This window comes from Echinops telfairi, unplaced genomic scaffold (assembly GCF_000313985.2).
Source record: "Echinops telfairi isolate 266 unplaced genomic scaffold, ASM31398v2 ScPeMD7_23;HRSCAF=83, whole genome shotgun sequence".
NCBI classification, from domain to species: Eukaryota; Metazoa; Chordata; class Mammalia; order Afrosoricida; family Tenrecidae; genus Echinops; species Echinops telfairi.
The window spans coordinates 33580944-33602278 of NW_022103920.1; the positions used below are offsets into that span (position 1 = coordinate 33580944).

Consider the following 21335-nt stretch of genomic DNA (forward strand, 5'->3'; position numbering starts at 1 on the left):
GTGCACATGATTTGGGGATCTTCTAAGGAACCACTGGACCAGAATGTTCTGTACTGCATGTAAATGAAAAGAAGTAGATGTTAAGGAAGCTGTTGAAAGATGGGGAAAAATTGGCTCACTGAGTGGGCCTGGGAGAATTTATGGAAATGAAATCCCTTGGAAAAGTAGCTGATGGAAGAAGCCTAAGCCATCCCTGAGACTCACTGGGGCTTGGGAGTGGGGATGGGAATTTCACCTGCCTGTTAGGAGATCGTAAACTTGTTCCGGACTACAGGGAGCCCAGGGGATTTTTATTCAACTTCCACTAAAGGTGTACATGAAGTTTCATATACTGCTACTTTTCTTTTCTAGGCTAGTCAAAGGATAAACTGGTATTGATTTCTACTTATGTTTTCATCTGAGTCTGCCCTTCTTTCAGTTAGGCTCGAGGTCCTTTGAGAAGAGGTACTAAGTCTTGCAGAGTAGCATTTTACATCCCTGAGAGTCCCCTCACCTACAGAACATGCCCGAGCACTAACAAGCTGGCCTAGGGACTACCAGAATCGGTTTGCTGCAATCTGTGCATTAAAATTTATGATTCTCATTGTAGCGATCTTTTCATTCAGTTTTACCCCTAAATCTGGAAGGCAAGGCAGGTTTAGGGGCCAGAGCAATTGAGAAGAAAACAAATTATAATGGCCTTGGGCATTGGCTTTTGCCCTCAGTTTCTCCTCATCTGGTGTTTGTCTCCCAGGTCAGGCAAAGACCCAGTACCGGGGAATCAATTCCAATTCACAGTGACTCTGTGTAGGCTTCTGAGACTGTGCATTTGTACCAGAGCACATGGGCGCATCTCTCTCCTGTGGAGCAGCTGGTCGGTTTGAACCGCTGACTTTATGGTTAGCAGCCCAACACTTGCCCAACAATGTCACCAGAGCTCCCTCACAGGTTGAGGAGGATATCAATGGCCCATGTCCCATTCACAGTTGGCTGGCTACCACCTCAGCCCTGGCCGGTGAGACTGACCTGCAAAGCCTCAGCTATGTTGCCATTCAGCCGGCGCTCTAGATTCTTTGACTGCATAGGCTCTTCAGACCTAGCTAGTGTAGATTCAAGAGTCATTTCGACTACTTTCTCAAGGAAGGAAGGAAGGGAGTTTATTTCACTAATGCAGACCCAAATTATGAAAAAGTCTGGGCTGCTGTTTCCACTCTACTTTGGCTACCCACAATGCTCCAATCCTTCCCAGAATGCCATGTAGCCATGAGCACAGATGCTATTGCTTTGAAACTCCCAGTCCTAGCTGGCAATCTTTGTCCAACCTCTTTCTTGCACCATGTTCATTTACCAACCTCTGGCGTGCCTGTCCTCGCCTCCCTTCTCCCCAGTCCCTCCTGACTCAAGGCTTGGCCATCTTGAAAGAGCTTGACTCCTTCCCCGGGTGGGAAACCACTCTGGGTTTTCCATGCTCTGCGGCTTGTAGCAAAACTCCCGAGTCCTCCAGTCAACAATTCTTGATACTTAAAAGGGAGCTTTAGGGATGTAGAGCGCATTTCTGTCAATAAAGCCAGCCTCTTGCTAATGAAAGCCTTGGCAAATGGAACTCTGGACTTTGATTCAACTCTTGACTGTGAAATGAGCAGGCCTATTTGGGAAGTCAAAGGCCATGCCTTGTCCAAGGCCATGCCTTGTCCCCTTTGTGCTGCTGTCCTTCAGAACCATGCTGTTGCAGCCTGTTTGGGGGTGGGGGTGGGGGCTGGTGGTGTTTCTAAGGGGCCCAAGAAATGCCTGGAAATGGAAACTACACATGGTACTATGTCAAAATATGGCCCGCTGCAGAGCCGCATGTGAAATGGGGCTGCAAGAAGCCCTTCCGTGGTTTCCTGGTATTGAAACTCATTAATGACTGTGTTTTGTGGAGTAGTGCCAATGTGGAATGGAGAAGGGGGTGGACAGGGGAGAAAAGAATGCTCTTTTTTTGTTATGTTATCCAGTTCTGGATCTCTCCATTATGCTATTTTATCGACCCTAAAATCTTGCGTGCTGGGCTGCTAAGCAAAAGATCAGCAGTTGAATATCACTCACCTCCCAGCGGGAGAAAAATGACGCTTTCTACTCTCATAAACATTTAGTCTTGAAAACCCGCAGAGGCAGTTCTGTTCTGTCTGTTTGGGCCACTATGACAGCAAGCGAAGCGGCGCCAGGGAGGGAGTGCAACTCTTCAGAGCAGCTCTGGTGGCAGAGCAGTGAAGCATTCCACTGCTGCCTGAAAGGCTTGGAGATTCAAGCCCACCCAGGGTCTCCTTGAGACAAAAGAAAGACCTGATAATGTGTTCCCTTAGGTATCAACTCCCACTGCTGCTGAATCACTTCCAAGTTAGAGTGACCATAGAGGGCAGAGTAGAGCTGCCCCATAGGGTATTTAAGACTGTGATTTTTGAGGAAACAGGTCCGCTTCCTTCTCCTGTGGAGTGGCTGCTGGATCTGAACCGCCAAACTCTCGGTTAGCAGTCCAGTGCTTTAACCACGGCATCCTCAGCACTCCTATTAAAAATTGCTGCCAAAAAGAAAATAAACATTATAAGGCCATTCTACTTTGTCACACGGGTTCTCTCTGAATTGACGATTGGCTTGGGACCAAGGTTCAGAGAGTGGCAGGATCTGAAAGGGGCATTTAAAATCAGACCACTGTGACTAGCATGTGCCTCAACTGCTCCCTGGACCTGACTACATTGCTCACATATTCAATTTCATCAAGTAGAAGGAGGGTGTTCCAATGACTCAGTTCGAAATCACAATTGAGTCAGCCTAGTTTCTGTGCCCTGCCGTGGTCACAGGCTCCTGGGTTTGATGTACTGAAAGTGCAATCATTTAAGCCAAAGACCAGCCTTCACAACATGTTCGACATTTACTTATTGTCCCCAAATAAGTGTCAATCCAGCGATTTGTTCTCCATTCAGTCAGTAGGTACAAACTAACGACAAAATAAAGAACCTACAGTGTTGAGGATAGCCTTGTTGTTGTTGTTGTTTTAACACACACAACGAGAGCCACAGCCAGATTGTCCTGCCTGAGAAGGAGGTTTTGTTCCAATACCCCTGTTACAAGTCAGTTCTGATATAACTCAGATACCTCTTTTGATTTTTCTCTGAATTTTCATTATGATGGTCTTTTATTTATACATGTCTTTATAAATTTATTTGTCCCTGCAGGCTGGAAACATTACATACCAATTTAAAGATATATTATAATACATGCATATCAGGTGGGGCTTCAAAAGTTTATGGAGGAAATCAATTCTCTTTCAATTTCATTTTTTTTAACAAACTTTTGGAAACCCCCACATTTTTGTCTTGAAACAGCTCTGGTTGTGGAAGGTCTGCTTCATATCTGGATTATCCCAAGGAATGGGTACATGTTTCTAAATAGAACATTTGGTACTGCCTTTTGCTTTGTTCCTCCGTGCGCCTCTCCATCGTATCTAGCTCCTTCCCAAATCTGCCTGTCAGTTTTAGCAAATCAAGCAGCACGTGGATTCATGTGTTCAAGCAACTGACGCCTCTGACTTGGTGTAGAAAAACAACTAATCTTTTGAGTGTTAAAAAAACAATGGACAACTTGTCTCCTTCCTCTTCCTCATTGCTTCTTTCTTTTTCAGCATTTTTTCCTCTTTTAGATCCATTAAACCCGATTTGTCAATTCCCCTTCTTGGCTATCTGCTGGTTGTTCTACAATCGGTGGTACCCAGTTCTAAAGTCAGCATTCTTGTCACAGGGACACATTGTCCACCGATCATCGCTTCCATCATATTATCTCAATCAAATGCTTGCAGTGGTTCACATAACTCAGCAAAATATTCCATATCTCTTGCATGAATTTTCTCCTAACTCCCTCCTAGATAAAGGTGGCATGTTCCTGATACACTGCTGGTTGTAAGTGTGGTTAGTTATCATTCAAATGTGTCCAAAAGCGGAGACTATGCCTGTATATGCAGCTGAACTTTGTCACCTCCACCCCAGGGGTTAGAGATTGATGCACAATTAAATATTCTGACATGTTACTGCTATCTGGACCACTTCTTCCATGGGGAAATGGACAGAATGATCTCTTATTTTTTACTATCAGGAATAAACTGTCATGTGTAAAAGATTCAATTTTATATCAAAGAAAGAGAAACATTTACTTGGAGAGAAGGGTAGATGAATTGGATCTCTTGGTTAGCCTTTTCTTTTTTTAAAATCATTTTATTAGGGGCTCATACAACTCTTGTCACAATCCATACATACATCAATTGTATAAAGCGCATTTGTACATTCACTGCCCTCATCATTCTCAAAACATTTTCTCTCTTCTTAAGCCCCCGGCATTAGGTCCTCATTTTTCCCCTCCCGCCCCGCTCCCCCTCCCTCATGAGCCCTTGATAATTTATAAATTATTATTTTGTCATATCTTGCCCTGTCGAACATCTCCCTTCACCCATTTTTCTGTTGTCCATCCCCCAGGGAGGAGGTCACATATAGTTCCTTGTAATCGGTTCCCTCTTTCCAACCCACTCTCCCTCTACCCTCCCAGTATCGCCATTCACACCACTGATCCTGAAGGGATCATCTGCCCTGGATTCCCTGTATTTCCAGTTCCTATCTGTACCAGTATACATCCTCTGGTCTAGCCAGACTTGCAAGGTAGAATTTGGATCATGATAGCCTTTTCTATAGAGAAATATTGTTTTGTCAGACCTGAGGTGGGCTGCACAGGAATAAATTCAGAATCCATATCCTTGCATATCAGTCACACAGGCTCAAGCACAAATAAAGCAGAATCTATCTGTATAATGTTTGATTATAGACGGACAGACAGAATCTCCACAGATGGAAAGATGACAAAACTTCAAGTCACGTACTTGGCCGCATGTTAATGAGATAGAGTTGTCCCTGGAGGCTGTCCTGCTTGGTAGAGTAGAGGGTTGTCAAAAGAGATGGCCCTCCACAAGATGGATTGACACAATCGCTGCAACAATGGGCTCAGCCAGGAACGATTGTGAGGAGGGCAAGGGGCTGGACAGGGTTTTGTTCTGTAGTGCAGAGGGTTGTTGTGAATCAGAATTCAATTGAGAGTAAGGTATTCTGACAATAACAACCAAGTTTGATCGTTTGAACTGCCCAGTGCCAACTGTAAAGTGGAATTTCTTTGTTCGTCACTTATCTGTTAGGTAAACAAATAAACAAACCAACAAATGGCCTTTCCTATCTTTCCACTTTCTTAGGGAAGATTCAGCAAAAATGCAGAAGTTTTTCTTCAAACTGAATTCTTAGGCAAAACCTTCTATTCTGTACTCCTTAGAAAAGTTTAAAATGAGCAAATATTTAGTGTACAAGAAGACCTTGAAACTCAGATCTTAAAACACTTAAGAATTATTTGGATCTGTTGCCAGGATTAGAAGAAAGGCGGTCTTTCTGTTTCTGTCAAGGGGTACAGTCTTGGAAACTCACAGGGGCAGTTCTACCCGGCCCTGTAGGGTCACTTTGACTTAGAATCAACTCAATGGCAGCAAATTTGGGTGTTTTTATTTTTTGCTAATATTTGGAGCCCTGGTGGTTATGCTTTGGGCTGCAATGCATTGTCAGCAGTGTGAAACCCCCACCAGCTTCTCTGGAGAAAGCCTGGGCCATCCTTCCCTCAGTGCCCAGTGTTGCAGCCACTGTCTCAGTCCATCGAGCTGTGGCTCTTCCTCTTTTTCTCCTGGCTCTCCACCTTACCAAGCGTGATATTCTCATCCAGGGACTGCTCTGTCCTGATGACTGTCCCAAGCCCTGTTTCCTTCCATGGACCCTTCCGGCTACACTTCTTCCAGGACCGATTCGTCCGTTCTTCCGGCAGTCCCTGGGACTTTACTGTTCATCACCAGCCCCGTCATATGCTCGCCTCCATTCTCCTTCCGTCTTCCTTACTCAATAGCTAACTTTCACATCCTTGAAGTTGCTGACAGACCCTGTGCACAACAGAAGGAAACACTGCTCCCACCAGCTTCCTCCTCACCATCCTCACCATTGCTGTCTGAGCCCACTGCCACAGTTACGGTGCCAGACCATACTTGGATAGTCAATGGTTATTTAGAAAACGGGAAACCGTCCATTTCATGGATAGTTTTTGGTTTTTAAGGATGCACGATGACAATTTACATTACTTATTGGCAGTGGGATTTTAATAACTGGGCAGCACTTCATCCAGCATCACTAACCAGAGGCTGTACCCAACGATTCTTTTCATTGTCATCCCTGAGGAAGCTAGAAGGAATCAAGGTGGCGTGACCGGTGGGGGAGCACTGGACTGCTCACCAGCAATGGGCTGAGTGAGCCACGCGGAGAATACGAGACCGTCTGCTTCCATTACGCTGTGGAGCCTCAGAGAGCCTGCGAAGCCGTTCTGCTTGGGCTTCGGGGTCGTGAGGAGTTGGAATCTGCTTGGTGGCACTCTCTGAATAACACGTGACGTGATCCTAGGTTCTGAGGTGTCCTTTTCATGTAGGTGTGATTTCTCTAGGGCTATCCAGCCATTTGATTTTATTATTATAATAGTTATTTATTTGGCTGAGATTAATTTTGGATATTTTGACATTATGTTTCCCAAATAAGGTTTTCTGTGTTGTTTGACTTTTGTCCCCCACTTCCTTCATCTTTTCAACAGTGCCCACTTGTTATTTTACTCTGTGTGGCTGGAATATTAAAGGCCCTTTACTTTCTACATTAGCCCCAAGGGCATTCGTATTGCCAAATGTAGCTCATGAACAGAGTGAGTCACCTCCATTGATAATCAGAAAAATCAAAACAAATGTAAAATAATCATTCCAGCCTCAGAAGGGCAGGAGATGGATTGCCCCTAATTAATATATTGTGAAATAAGGGACTGCTTTTGGCTCTAACACTAGACCCGTTGTCTGTTTTTGAAGATATTTTGGAATATTTATCTAATTTGTTTGGCCAGTTTCATACTAGAGGAGATAGAAAGGATACATATAAAGATTTTAAGACCAACCAAATAGCGATTTTAGTGTCCATGGGATGGCGGTGGGATAGGTAAAGGCATAAGATAGTAGAAGATGGGTGGGGAAGTTTTTTTCTTCCTTTCTTCTCTTGAATTGTACAGCTCTTTGCAAGCACAGACGATGCCGATTTTAATTATTGTAGTCAACATCTGGGACCAATAGTTAGCAGAAACTGAGAAGAATGGGGTGGAGAGAAGCCATTTCAGTAGACTGCATTTGGAAGAGGTCAAGCATAAAGGGCGTGATCCTCACCAGAACATGGTGACCTCTAAACACTCCTTGGAAAGATTCAAAAGTTCATTTATAATTGATACATTCTGAGTCAGGTTCATTTTTATCCTTTTTCCCTCATGTGGCTATTAAAATCTTGTGAGGCTTGCCTTAACTTGTCATTAAAATCGTGAAAGATAAACTAGCAGGATTTCATTCCCTAATACTTTTAAATTTGAAGAATAGTTATTGAGAGGAAGCAGAAAGGCTTCACTGAGAAACTGGAAATAACCAGGTTGGATTCCTCTCCAGGGCACTAGCCCCTTGAATACCAGGGAAGCACATGCCCAGCGATTATTTCTGTAAGGCTTCTCAGTCCTCACACCACATAGATCTAACTCCCACCAGGTTCCACAGAAAACAGGACTTCCTTCTCTGTATCCATTTGTCACTTTGCTATCATGTCAGTCCTGGGGGTTAGAGTGGGCGAGACTGAGGTATTCTTTGGGGATAAGTGAAATGATGGGAGAAGAGCCAGCCATGTGCTTCATTATAGAATTTGAATTTTACTGTTGAATACTGTGGGAGGATCGCCGGTGTGTTTGTCTGGGTACTTTAGAGAAACAAATCCACCGAAACTCATGTATAAGAGGGTTTTTTATATAAAAGTTAAGTGCACATCAAGAAACCATCCCAACCTAGTGCTGCCCAAACCCACAAGTCCAACATTAACCCATTAACCCATATGTCTGACACCAATCCACAAAGTCCTCCTCCATCTCACAAAACACACACAATGATGCCGACTGCAGGGGGAAAGCCTAGTCAGTGAATGTGTAAGCATCTCAACGCTGCAGGGGTCTCCACACGGCTGCTCCAGCACCAGGGGTGCATCAGGGTAGGTCCATGTGGCTTCTCCTTGGGGATGTCTTGCAGAAAGTGAGCCTTGCCAGCTGAAGCAGGGAACTGGTTAAGGCAGCTGCACCCTGGTCGGACTATCAGAAAGCAAGAGACCCAAGAATTAGAAAGGCAAGGCTCACCAAGCCATTTATCTTTCCACCTTTCAATTAATCCCACATGTGTTTATCGGCCAGGTTGTCACAATAAACTTTAAATATATCAGCTGGATTGTGGTAATCTCAGGGTATGGTATGAATCAGGGTTTGCTAGGAGGTAGGAATGGGAATCATGGTATTGGGGATGAGTCAGTTTGTACCTTCTGTTCCCCCTCATGTACCAGTAGAGGAAACCCTAGTTAAGAACATCAGATTTACTGCAACCCACACTCAGGGCCACTGAGTCCATTGTAACTCACGGCGACACTGTAGGATAGAGTAGAGCAGCCCCCATGGGTTTCTGAGGATGCCTATCTTTACAGGGACAGGAAGCCTTATCCTTCTTCCTGGGATCAGGTGAAATGGTCGATTACTTCATATGGCCCTTCTAGCCTTGCTCTCATTTGCCATCATCATTTTGTGATGTGTTGTGGCTTCTAGCCTCTGTGCTCCCATGGCTACTCCCATTTGGCCCCTTTTTGGAGGAACTCTCTGTTACAGGATTAGGGTGGGATTCGTCTTGGACTCTGCTACAAGGTGTCCCTTATGGCACCATCCTTTAGTTCCCTGAGTGTCTGGCCAGCTGAAAGATAAAAAACCACCTCTCCATCAAAGCTAGCCCTCCTGAGAGCTGTCTGTCCTGTCTGAGCATTGGTAGATGCAAGACCTGCTTTCAAACATTTTTAGCTCTTAGCTTTGGACGCTGCATTTGGCTTCTTTCTGCCTGACCTTTCGATTTGGAACTTAACAGCAACCGCATGAGACATTTCCTTCAAGTTTCACAAGTTTCTGTTCACAAGTTGCAACAAGAAACAGAACCAGGGACACGAGGGACTGTAATTAAAGTGAGGAGTGGAGGGAAGATAGGGTAGAATAGCATTTTGGAAGACTTAGACATCTGGGACATTTTTTTATTCTAGTTTTTCGAATTATAAGGGCATACTTTAAAAATCAACTTCTAATTCGTCTGTGTTTCATTTGTGTTAGAAAACATTCCATTACCATGCTAAAGGATAGATGAAGGACAGCCCGATACTTGTTAAGCCGGCAAGCTATTCTCTAAGTATTTTGAGGGTGCTGCCTCTATCTTACCTTGGCCTAGCCATTGATCAAACTGTGGGACATTACTACTCTCCAGCTCCGTGGGACTCACTCACTGCCACTGCCATCGGGTCCAGGCCGAGTTGTATTGACTGTACAAGACAGGGTTGAACTGCATCTGTGAGTGTCTGAGACTGACACTGTTTACAGGAGTGGAAAGCCTCATTCTGTTGTGCTTAAGCTCATCATGAGGTGGAACTAACTCGAGGGCACCTAAGAACAAGTACTATTTGCACTTCCCTTTCGAAAAGTGAAAGGTGCCTTGTGGTATAGTGGGCTTGTGCATTAGGACGCTAACCACAAGGTAGGTAGTTCAAACCCACCAGCTGCTCTATGGGAAAAAAATAAAGCCATCTGCTCCCATCAATCATTAGTGCCATGGAAACGCACAGGGGCGGTGCTACTCTGTCCAGCGGGGTTGCTGTGAGTGGGAATTGGCTCCATAGCAGTGACCTTTTGAAAAGCAAATGTTGGTCATGGAAGTCAAGATGCAAATTAGAAGAAAGGAAAGCTTGTGGAGGGAAAAATCAGAATCGTGTACACTTCCCCCTGTGAGGAAGATGCACAGCAAGATGGGGTGGGACTGAATATCAGCCTGGCTCTCCTTGGGTAGAGGCAGCTTGAGTCCCTGTGGTGCCAAGTGGAGATGCAAAGGGGAGGGGCTGGGCACACTGTTTTAGGTCCTCATTGTGGTCTGTTTTCTTTCTTTCAATATTTAATACCTGAAAAATCATGGAGTGGGCAGAGCATAACAAGAGATTACTCTTAGATCTTGACTTCTAGCAAGGAACTATAAAATACTATCTATCTATCTATCTATCTATCTATCTATCTATCTATCTATCTATCTATATTACATGATAGATATACCTATATACTCGAGTATAAGCTGACCCAAATATCAGCCGAAGCACCTAATTTTACCACGAAAATTGCATTAAAAATGTGCTGAAAAACTCAGCTTACACACGAGTATATGTTATTTAATATACGTGTGTATATGTATTTTTTTAAGATCTTTTTATTGGGGGCTCTTACAGCTCTTACAATCCATACATCAATTATATTTGTACATATGTTGCCATCATTATTTTCTAAACATTTACTTTCTATTTGAGCCCTTCGTATCAGCTCCTCTTTTTTCCCTCCCTCCCACCCTCCTGACCCCTTGATAAATTATAAATTATTATTATTCTCGTATCTTAAACCAACCACTGTCTCCCTTCCCCCACATTTTCTGTTGTTTGTCCCCCTGGGGGGAGGGGGACAGTTAAGTGTTTATCATTGGATTGGTTCCCCTTTCCTCCCCTCTTCTCCCCACTTCCCCCCTACTCTCTTGGTATTGCTACTCCCATTTCTGTACCTGACCGGTTTGTCTGACCTGGATTTTGTGTGTTATGAACTCTTAACTGTACCTGTGTATGTCCAGTCTAGCCTGTAGCAAACACAATATTTTGAAAACTTGTTCTAGTACATCAAACAATTCTCTTAAATAATACTTTAATATCAACTATATCATGTTGGAAATGGGCACGTCAGATACTTTTTCCATCACATATGTGCTGTGAGATTGAGATATTTGAATAGGAAATGGCCTCTCCTAGATGAGAAGTTTTCAGTGTGACTTCGGTCAGTTTTGTGACAGCATGGTCTGGGGTCCTTCCTTTCCCCTTCCCCTCCCCGCTTCCTGGTGCATTACCCCTTGGGGAAAGGATGCACTGCTGGGCCCTAGAGAAGGTTCACATTCAAAATGCCTGCTCCTCCTGTCTTTGCCCAAGCCTTTTAGGAAAATCTCTCCTAACTCTACCATGTTTCTAATCAGTGTTATTGGCAAAGGTCTTTTTGCTGCTGTTACCAGGGGGAATATATATATATATATAAATAAAATCAGTCTCGGCTTTTTTCCCTCTTGAGCAGATCTGCCTGAATCTTTCGAATTTTAACGTATTAATAATGATTTCTAAGAAGCTATGATAATAACAGAGCAGGGGGGTTGGGGCTTATGTTTGCCTATGGCAAATCTAGATAGATCCAGCCTCTAAAGTTCCAATTACCAACAAAGATGAAAAATAAACACCTTCCTATTTGCTTACAGGTAGAGCAAACACGACTGTGCTACATTCACGCAGTTCTTGCCGCGTCTCTCTGGTGAGGCAGGCAGGAGGTTCCAAGGATCAGCTCTTGCTTGAACTCTGCCTCCTTCTCCTAAGTGCCGGGCTGTCTTTGAGATCATTGCTCAAACTCTGGCTGTTCCAGATGCTCCTTTTGACTGGCAGGTGGTCAAAACACTAACCTCTTCGGTCATATTGTTGTTTTTAAAAGCATGATAGGTGGATGCAATCATGTGGCCAAAGAATTTGTCCTCCTGACCTTCGTGTGCTCGTGTGGCCACTTAGTCCTTGCATTTCTTCACATTAAAACCAAGGTGAAGAGTATTTTTATGACTGCTTTGGGAAGAAAACTGGTTCATTTACTGCCCCAGTGACAGTGTCTTCAAATACATCTTAATGTGGAGTACTTCCCTCCTGGTGCTATTAATTTGCTTACTTGTTCACCTCTTTCCTCTGTCTCTAAAATGCGAATAAAAATCATAGGAGAGTAGGAATGATATTCAATGTTGTAACATGCTGCGTCTGTTGTCATTAGCTGTTGTTGGGTGGGACCCCGATTCTTGGTGCCTTGTCCTGCAACATTCTCTGATCTGTTCCAGGTGAGACGGTTATGCTCCCGAGGATTTTCACTGGTTGATTTTCAAAAGTAGATCGTCAGCCCTTTCTTCATAATCCATCTGGTCTGGAAGGGTCGGAATGGCCGAGCTTCCATCTAGTAGTGGAGTGCTTGTTGGTTCCACTCCAGAAATCCTGTGAAATAAAATGCTATTACAGAATAGTAATACAGTCATGCCCCTTACCTTTCCCTTGGAAGTGGGATTTGAAAATAAGTCTGGCAAGAAATAAAATTCGTAATGGGTCAACCTTTACAGTAGGTCACACGTTGGGCTCTCTAGGCAGCCGACTCTGAACTGGAGATTGGAGATCGACTTTTATGTCAGAGGACGAGAGAGGGAAGCGAGGCTGGACTGACAGAGAAGCTGAGCAGTGACGTAGGGCCAGCGAGGACCTTTGTCAACTTGTCTAAGGGCGGAGGAGGCTGGGTGGTGCTTCAAGGCACCCACCACTCTCCCTCAGAGTTTGGATTTGTTTCCGAGTTGGATTGCGCTGGGAAGCAAGGGCTTGGCCTTGATGCTCAGGCACTTTTACTCTTTGACTGCAGGCTGCCCTGGAAAGAGAACATGTTTGTCCAAAACTTATTCAAAAACAGCTCTGTGCAGCTGAGAAGTCCTTGAGATGGACTGGCCTCTGAGGGTTATCTGCGCAGCCTCCCAGAAGTGGAGTTGATTCAGGTCTAAGGGCGGAGGGGGGCCCTGCCTCATGGTACCCACTACCCTGCCTTATGTTCCCTGTGAGCCCACATGGCAGCAATTAGAGCCGGCTGGAGTCCGCCATCCCTGGTAGTTTGCATTGGCGTGGCACTTAAAAGCCGCAAAATCACTTCAGGCGGCATGTATGAAATGTTAGAAAAGAACATATTTTATTAAAATACACTTCTGATGTTTTCCAAAGCCACTTAGGGTCAGTGGGAGCCGCGTGACATGCCTTACCCCAGACCATGGTAACTTGGGAAGGAGACCAGAAATCACCTTTGTACCTCAGACGTGTGACTGCCATGGCTGTGAAGCCTGCAGGCACAGCCTTACCAGTAGGAACACAGATCCTAAAATGCATGGCAAGCGGCAGGGCCAGGAGGTGGCATGCCACACCTCTTTATTGTTTTCTTCCGAGTTATTGTGAAGCCATAGAAGAGTGTCCAGGAGACTCCACACCCCTGTTTCCTCTCACTGTCTCACTGCTTCTTTTGTTTTGATCCTTAGGGCCATGGAGCATGATAGACAGCTAGGAATCTCAGGAAGTTAACAATGGCCACCTTGTGCCCAACTTACCGTATATACTTGAGTATAAGCCGATCTGAATATGAGCCGAGGCACCCAATTTTACCACAAAAACTGCATTAAAAATGTGCAGAAAAACTCGGCTTGTACCCGAGTGCATATGGTAGTTTTCTGGTATGGAAAGACAGAAGGGGAGAAAGACAGATTCCAGTTCTACATTTCAAAGTAAAAGCACTCCAAAGGCCTCCCTGCAAGGTACAGATAGTTAGTTACATGCTGAGCTATTAGTTGAAGCTTGGCAGTTTAAACCCACTCAGAGGTGCCTCCAAAGACAGGCCTGGTGATTTACCTATGAAAGGTTGACAACCTTATGGTGCAGTTCCCCTCTGCAGGCCTCCAGTCCAGAGCAGTCATCAACAACACAGCTTCTGTTTTATCTTTCCTTGAGCCTTACAGCAAACAAACAAACAAACAAACAAACAAACAAACCCCAAACCTGGTACTGCTGGCACCCTAAAGGTTGGTATGGAACGGTTCCTTACGATTGCAAAGGCTGAAGCCGTTGAAGATGCAGACTGCCAAGTCTTCCTATACGGGAGTGGCTGGTGGGTTCAAACCACTAACCTTCAGGTTAGCCATAGAGTACCATGACGCCATAACCCTACCCCAGACAGTTACAAAAAGGGTGCGGTCTCTGATTAGACTGCTACTTGCAGTTTTTGCCTGTCATAACTTATTGTTCCCAAAGATGGGGCTTGAAGGAACAATGGTCCCGCACAGGTTATGTATTGGATGTGAAGCAGAAAGCCAGCAGTTTGAATCCACCAGTCTTTCCACAGGACAAAGATGAGATTACCTGCTCTTGTAAAGATTGACAGCTTTAGAATCCCTGGGGAGCAGGTCCACTCTGTCCCACAGGGCTGCTCTTTTTCTCTTCAGCACAGCTCCTTTCTTGAAAGAAACTCCCTGAACATAATTTCGCATGCTTGAGCCTTCTTTGTCTTTCTCCCATCTCTTCCACTTTCCCTCCAGGTTCCTCAGAAATCCCGCTCTTTTCCTCTTTTGCCATACATGGGGCTCTGGGAGGTCACCTCAGCTGTGAGAACAAGAGCGTCCCGTGGTGCGGTGTAAGCAGTTAGCTCCCACGTGACCTCCCAGCTGCAGGCTGCTCCTGACTTGAAGAACTTCTCCTCAGGAAGATGAAGCCGCATTGTCTCCTCTGACTTTGCAGGATGCGCCCTCGTCCTTTATGTCACAAGGGACAGACGATTTTCATCATTTTTTCCTACATCATGCTCCATTCATCTTAGGTTGTCAGCCCCCCAAAGGGCAAGGGTAACATTGGCCAGACTTGGATTCAATTGTGACAAGTGGAATCCTTGTAAATATTGTGACAATGATGATGGAGAATCTGTTATTGTCTGCGACTTAGGGTTACAGGATTGACTTAGTGCCATTTTTATCATTCTTTTTCTAGTTTCCGTTTCCAGAGTCACAGACTCCTGTGTTGAAATACAACTGTGTGAAATTTAAAAGTTTCAAATGATGGATGTGTTCTTTGCCTGAGCAAATATCATCGCTAAAACGAAGAAACCGGCTGCTTTTTACAGTCCTGACTTTGCCCTCCTTGTACCACCCACACAGAGTGCAGTCCGGAGCTGTGTGCTTTATAGCTGTTTGATTTTGAGTAGACCATCAAAAGGTCGTGAACTGACATCATTACCTAAAGGACCAGCGTTGTATATGATCACCAGCAGCTGTTCCGGGCAGGCTTTTAAAGATGATTAGGCTAGGAATTTAGTGCTCTCAGCTTTATATACATGTTTACCAGACTTGAATACAAACAATGATAACACATGCTTATCAGTCCAAATTTGTTTCTACATAGTGGTAAATAGGCAGAGATGAACACACCATGCAGTAGGATTTAGGAGATCCTTTAAGCTGTGCTCTGGGGGATCTAATGACCAAGACAATTGGTTTGGACCGTTGTATTCCCAGTTCCAGCAATGGTTCATTCTCCGTGACCTTTTCTTTAGCTACTAAAGTTGAATAATTTATAAAAAAACAAAAGAAAGAGAAATCAAGGGGTCAAAGAAGTCCTGTCCAATAACCCCCATGTTATTGGCGGGGGAAGTGTTTCTGGACGGCATACAATGAGAGGAGCTTATACTCAGACATGGTGACTAAGTAACTGAAGGCAAAATAAAATTTCAGCCATACTCTTGTTTCATGCAAGACCACGTGGAGGAAGTTTTAAAGGGTTTAATTGAAATTACTCCAAAGTGGAATCTAAAAATCATATATGTTTTGAGCTCAAGTGATGGAAATGCAACTTATTTATTTATTTATTTGGCACCTTGTTTTATTAATGCCTAGGTTGTCTTTGAATCATTGCTTTTCTACACCAGTTTCCCTTCATTTATGATGACACACCTCTCATTAGCAGGAGCAAATCATGTTTTTAAAATAGTTGCACTTTTGACTAGAACCTCTTTCAACTTTCTCTTTCATAATTTGAAGGTTAGACATCCTCCTGACATATACCATTTGCCTAGCTGTTATTGAGTTCCACACCCAGCAAGATGGAATTATTGTATAATGCAAAGTTGGAGCGTGGCCTGGCATTTTAGAGGGTAGAGACCATTGTTATGCCTCGAACTGCATCCTGGAAAGTGCTGCCTGTCTATTAATATGTACAGGAGGCTAATGGTTGACTGCTTAGGTGTGCATTCGTTGCAAGAAGTGTACACTCTGCATCCACTAAAACTCGAGTCATCATTTCTCAGTGCCTTCATTCATGCATTCACCTCCTTTGGGTTTTGGTTTTTTTCCCCTCCATCCCTGCTTTCAAACACTCATGCTAAATCTTTAGGGATGATTTGGAAATAGTTCGCGTTCTCAAGTAGAAAATCACAGACAAAGTGCAGTACTCTGTTGTGATAACTTGCTCTCTGTCTGGTGTGGTCAAAGTGCCCTTGGAGCCCAGATGAAGGAGTCAGTACTTCCATATGGGCCCAAGAATGGGAGAGAGAAGAAAGAGTGGGGGCTTCAGGAATCTTTTAAAAGGCTATCCTTTGAGCTAAGCGTGAAACCCAAGACTGCTTTGCAGTTCCTGTGTAGAAGGAGTGGAGAAGGCAGCCCCCACAAAGGGAATCGTATGTGTAAAGTCACTGAGGGCTACATGAGTTTGGGCACAACTGGGCATAGGGCAGTACATGGAGAGATGAACCGGAAAGGCAGGGCGGGAGCTGTTGGAAGGGACTCGTGTCACGTGCTTGAGGGTGGTCTACTCCTTCTGTTTTATCAGATGGCTCCTGCAACTGGAGACAGATGTTCATTTGATTGCAGGCAGTGACTGAACCCAAGTTTGGCCAGTTTGGCAGTTCTTTTTTAGTTTGTATTGTGTTTCATAAATAATTGGCAGTTAAAATGACTCACCCAGAGGCACCCTGGGTGAAGAAAGGCTGGGAAACCTGCTGCCACGAGGTCACAGCTTTGAACGCTCGGCGAAATATGGTTTTATTCTGGGAGCATATGGCAGTGCCATGAGTCGGCGTCAACTTTGGGTTGGGTGTTTTATTGGGCTCTGTAAGTGCCACGTTGGAAGCCTTCTTCCAGACTCTCAGAATGTCAACCTAGCAGGGCATTTCAGTTCCCTTCTCCCGGTTCCTTTGTTCGATGGGCTGACACTTGAAGCCCAGTGAGACTGAAGAACATACTTGATTGCCTTTAATACTCATCAGACACTAGATAGCAAAAGAGGGCGCTCATCAGAATTCAGCCACACAGAGTGCGTAGGTAGGAAATGAGATGGTATGAGGTTATGAACCAGGTAAGCTGTCATCACAGGTTTAAACAGTTCCTACAAAAGAGAATGAGTTTTCATGGGCAATATCATTTAGTTCTTAGAATTTTGAGGGTTATTTAAAAATAGTCTTGCTGATCATAAAGCAACCTGTTCAAGACTAGAGCATTTAACAGTACAGGCCATGTCCTGTTTCACTCACTCAGTGATTATTTATTAAGCCCCTGCATTGTGCCAGGCTCAGTGCTAAATCAGATATCTAAATAAAACCAACACAGTCCTTATCTTCCGGGAACTTAACTTCCTGGAACGCTGCTGAAAGAGGCATTAATAAACATTTAAAAAAATAAATAAGTGGTGCACATGAATGGTATATAATGCCTGGAGTATATGTCCTGGGGAGAAACATGAAGGGAGATTCCCTTGAAGTGATCCCTGAACCATATCTACAGGGTAAATATGACTTCTCTTGGCAAGGAAGGGAAGGAAGTGTTTCCCCGTGCCGGGGTAAAATCACAGGCAAATCCCTCTGTGAGTGAAGAAGATAGCAAGGAAGGTACTCAGAGGTCATTGGGCTGGAGTACTTTGAACAGGGTTTGAGTACAGGGTGACGCCAGAGAGAAGGGCGGAACTCACAGTTCATTGTCGTGATTTGTAGGGTCTCAGATGTTTGGTAGGTCCAGGAGGATGGCATTATCCGATCAATGTGTTGTTGGGAAAAACCTAACTGTTGTGGGGGCAATAGTTGGTGACAACCTGAGATAGACCTATTAAAAGACCAGGCAAGAGGTGATCTGGAGACTTGCATGGCGGAGGGAGTGGAGCGTGTACGAAGACGATGGCTTCAAGGTGGTGAGGAGGTAGGATCATCGGCTGTGGTGATGGAGTTCATTTGTGGAAGAGAGGCTGTATTGATGACCCTTGGGTTTCTCGCTCTTACAGTCTATGGGCAGTGCTGTTATTCAACACAATATAGAACACTTCTTCAACTATGGAGAATAAATATGCAAAGGAGAAGGTTAAGGATTAACTTTTCCCCTGACTTTTATAATCTCTTGATTATGATCTGCATTTGCCCAACAAGATCATGAGAACTCTGAAAGTCACACAGTGCATACCAGGTAAAATAAGGGTTCAAACTCACTTCCTATGTTCAGTCATACAGCCCGACCTTTCTACTTGACCTTCTTGAGGATAGAACCCTGGGCGCGACACCAACATTTTGGAAGGCGGACTGAGAAGGACAATCTAGAGACGGGGAGGCGGTGATGTGAGAGAACCAGTAGGAGATTCCAGAGACACAGAAGACACTTGAAAGGGAATGGGAGTGTGGTCGCTGGGAAGCCACTGGTGCACTGTGGGAGAAGAGTGGCAGGCCATGGGGAAGGTTGGATGAGAAGGATGAAGGCATGGAGGAGAGGCTGGAGTCTGAAGTTGTGTTCAGGCAGCTGGTGAAGGAGAAGAGGGGGCAGGAACCTTGTGAGTTTGAAAGTGCTCTGTGAGATGTCCGAGCTGAATATGGATCTGCCTGGGGAGACCATCAACAGTACACGGTGCTGAAAGATCATGAGGGAGAAGAAAGCCAATTTCGGATGCAAGCTGACTTGGAAATGTTTGTAAAAGGATAATAAATCTGTCTGTTCACATGGTGATCTCTTAATTAGATGAAGTCTCAGAGCTTTATCAAAATCTTTCAAGATATACAGACTCTTGATTACTTTTCAAGCAAGAATCTTCTAGCATATCAGTAGGAGGTCATATGATATTTATGGTTATAGCTAGAAAAATGACATCACTGATTAGTGTATCTCTAGACATTTTTAAATAGGTTACTATGTAGTTATCGTCATCCACGTGATGCACTTTGGGTTATGTTTTCTGGCATCTGTTTTGATCTCTAATGGTAATTCTGTTTTCAGGTCATCAAAGGGCTCTGGGCCTCTCTAAAAGCCCATTCTTTATCAGCACATTTTGACTTTTGATAGATTTATGTGCTTCTCCAAGCTTTTAAAATTCATTTTCAACAGGAGCAGTAACTTGCCTTTGGAATTTGGATTGTCTCTAAACCTCACTTCCAGAAACACCATTCATACATGGTATTATAAAATGATAAAAAGTGGTATTATAAAATCTGCTTCCAAAATTCTGGGCTTTTGAAAATCACATAGACAAAGTGTTTGCTACCAATGGCAGCACACATATTTAATAGGAAATACTTTAAAAAAAAAAAAAAAGGAAATACTGTTTCTGTAGGAGCCCTGGCGGCGGCGTGGTGGGTTAGGAGTTGTGCTGCTACCTGTAGAGTCAGTTGTTTGATATCATCCAGCCTGGTTCCTCTCTGTCTCCGAGGGTCGCTCTCAGTCAGAATTGCCTGGAGGGCAGTGAGTGTTTTGACTTGGGAATCGGTTCTCTTGTTGCATGTTGAGGTACATTTGTTGTTGTGTTGCTTCGTACCCTCAATACCATTCTGACTCAGGACAACCTCACGACAACTCCTCGTGGGGATATCCCATTGTGCTTTCAAGGCTGTGAACTTTCTGAAGCAGATTGCCAGCCCTGTCTCCTGGGGCAGCCAATTATGTTTGAACTATCACTCTCTCTTTTTGGTTCGGAGTCAAGCACTCAACCAGTTGTGACACCCAGGGGACCTGCTTGCATCACCTCTCCATTTTTGCCTCTTTTATGACCCAAGTATTTCGTGGGAGGTGAGATTCACGGTACCTTTTCCCACAAATCTCCACTAATTTTTGTAGTTGCCAAGGGATGACTACTTTCTGGTATTACATCCTATTCATGCCAAAATGTTTCAGGAAGCAATCAAGTCTATAATTATTAAACCCAAACTCACTGCCATCAAGTCCAATCTAACTCATAGCCACCCTGGCGGCATAGTGGGGTACAGACCCAGCAACTTATCACAAGGTCAGCTATTCAAAACCCGACCAGCCTCTCCACTAGAGGAAGATGAAACTTTCTGGAGAAAGATGAGGCTTTCGCTCCTGTAAAGGTGACAGCTAAGGAAGCCCAAGGCGGTATTTCTACTCTGCTCTAGAGGGTCGCTGTGTGCCTGTAACATTAGGAAGCAAGCTCACTGTCATTGAGTCAATGTCCTCTCTTAGTGACCCCAGAGAACAGGTAAACTGCACTCTACAGGAGTGGAGAGCTTCCTCTTCCTGTGGAGAAGTTGGCGGTTTCAAAGTGCTGATATTGAGGTCAGCACCCAACACATACCCCATGCTCCAGGGGACCTCACTTATAGTCTAGCACACCTGCAGCAGGGAACTCCTGTGGGCCAGCTCCCCGGATGGGGAGTGAATATAGCCACTACCCCACGGACCTTTTCTGCCAGTGTCCTTGTGTACATGTATCACTCACGATATTCTTGATATTGTGTGTACTATTTTGGCAAATCCCACATCTTTGAAATGCATATTTATAATACTCACTGGGCCAAGCTATTGACAAAGTATATCAACTTAAAAGATTGTCTCCCTGAGAAATATGTAAGAGTGTGACAGGTTCTAACTTTACAGAGTATATTTGCTCTGTACATTCATTCGTCCCCTTCCCCCATCCCCTAGTCAGTGGCATTTCATAGAGATCAGTGGCTGGTGTGATTGTCTTCATGTGTTCTATTTCATTTCTTACAGTGATTGCCAGTTTTCGGGGCACCGTCCCATATGGCCTGTCTTTGGAAATTGGAGACACCGTTCAGATCCTGGAGAAATGCGATGGTAAGTAGGCTAGTGGTCATTGTGTGAGCTTTTCTGCACAACCTGCCCGACTCTGAGTCCTTCAGAATGGCTACAGGCTCTGCCCACACCTCTATTCATTCACCTGTTGTCGCAGAGAACCATGCTGGCAAAGTGGGTCCTTGCCTGTTTGACTTCGGGGGAAAGCGTCATTCACGGAGTGCTTTTCTCTTAGCTTGTTTCTTCATATGCCGTGGATGCCAGTCGAGAAGGCAACCGAGGTCTGCTGTATACCCGAGGGTTGCCGCATCTGTGGGAGTTTCAGACTCAGTGCTCAACTTGAATGTTCCTCCCCCCGCCCTCCCAGAATTATAAGGGAGTATAGGAGCTAACTCCTGAACAGCTTTTGGTTTTACAGAGGAAGAAACAGAAGTCCAGAGGAGAAATGGCTGACCAGAAGTTGGGTAGTTAATACCATGAGAGATATTAGCTCCTATCC

General features: G+C 44.5%; 1 protein-coding gene across 1 annotated transcript in view; it reads left to right on the plus strand.

Moving 5' to 3' along the window:
* Window positions 1–21335, plus strand: part of DOCK4 (dedicator of cytokinesis 4) — a 503583-nt gene that overhangs the window by 209959 nt on the left and 272289 nt on the right. Inside the window, exon 2 of the mRNA XM_045288941.1 lies at window positions 20795–20878. Coding sequence (XP_045144876.1) covers window positions 20795–20878 — 84 coding nt within the window. The remainder of the gene's footprint in view (window positions 1–20794; window positions 20879–21335) is intronic.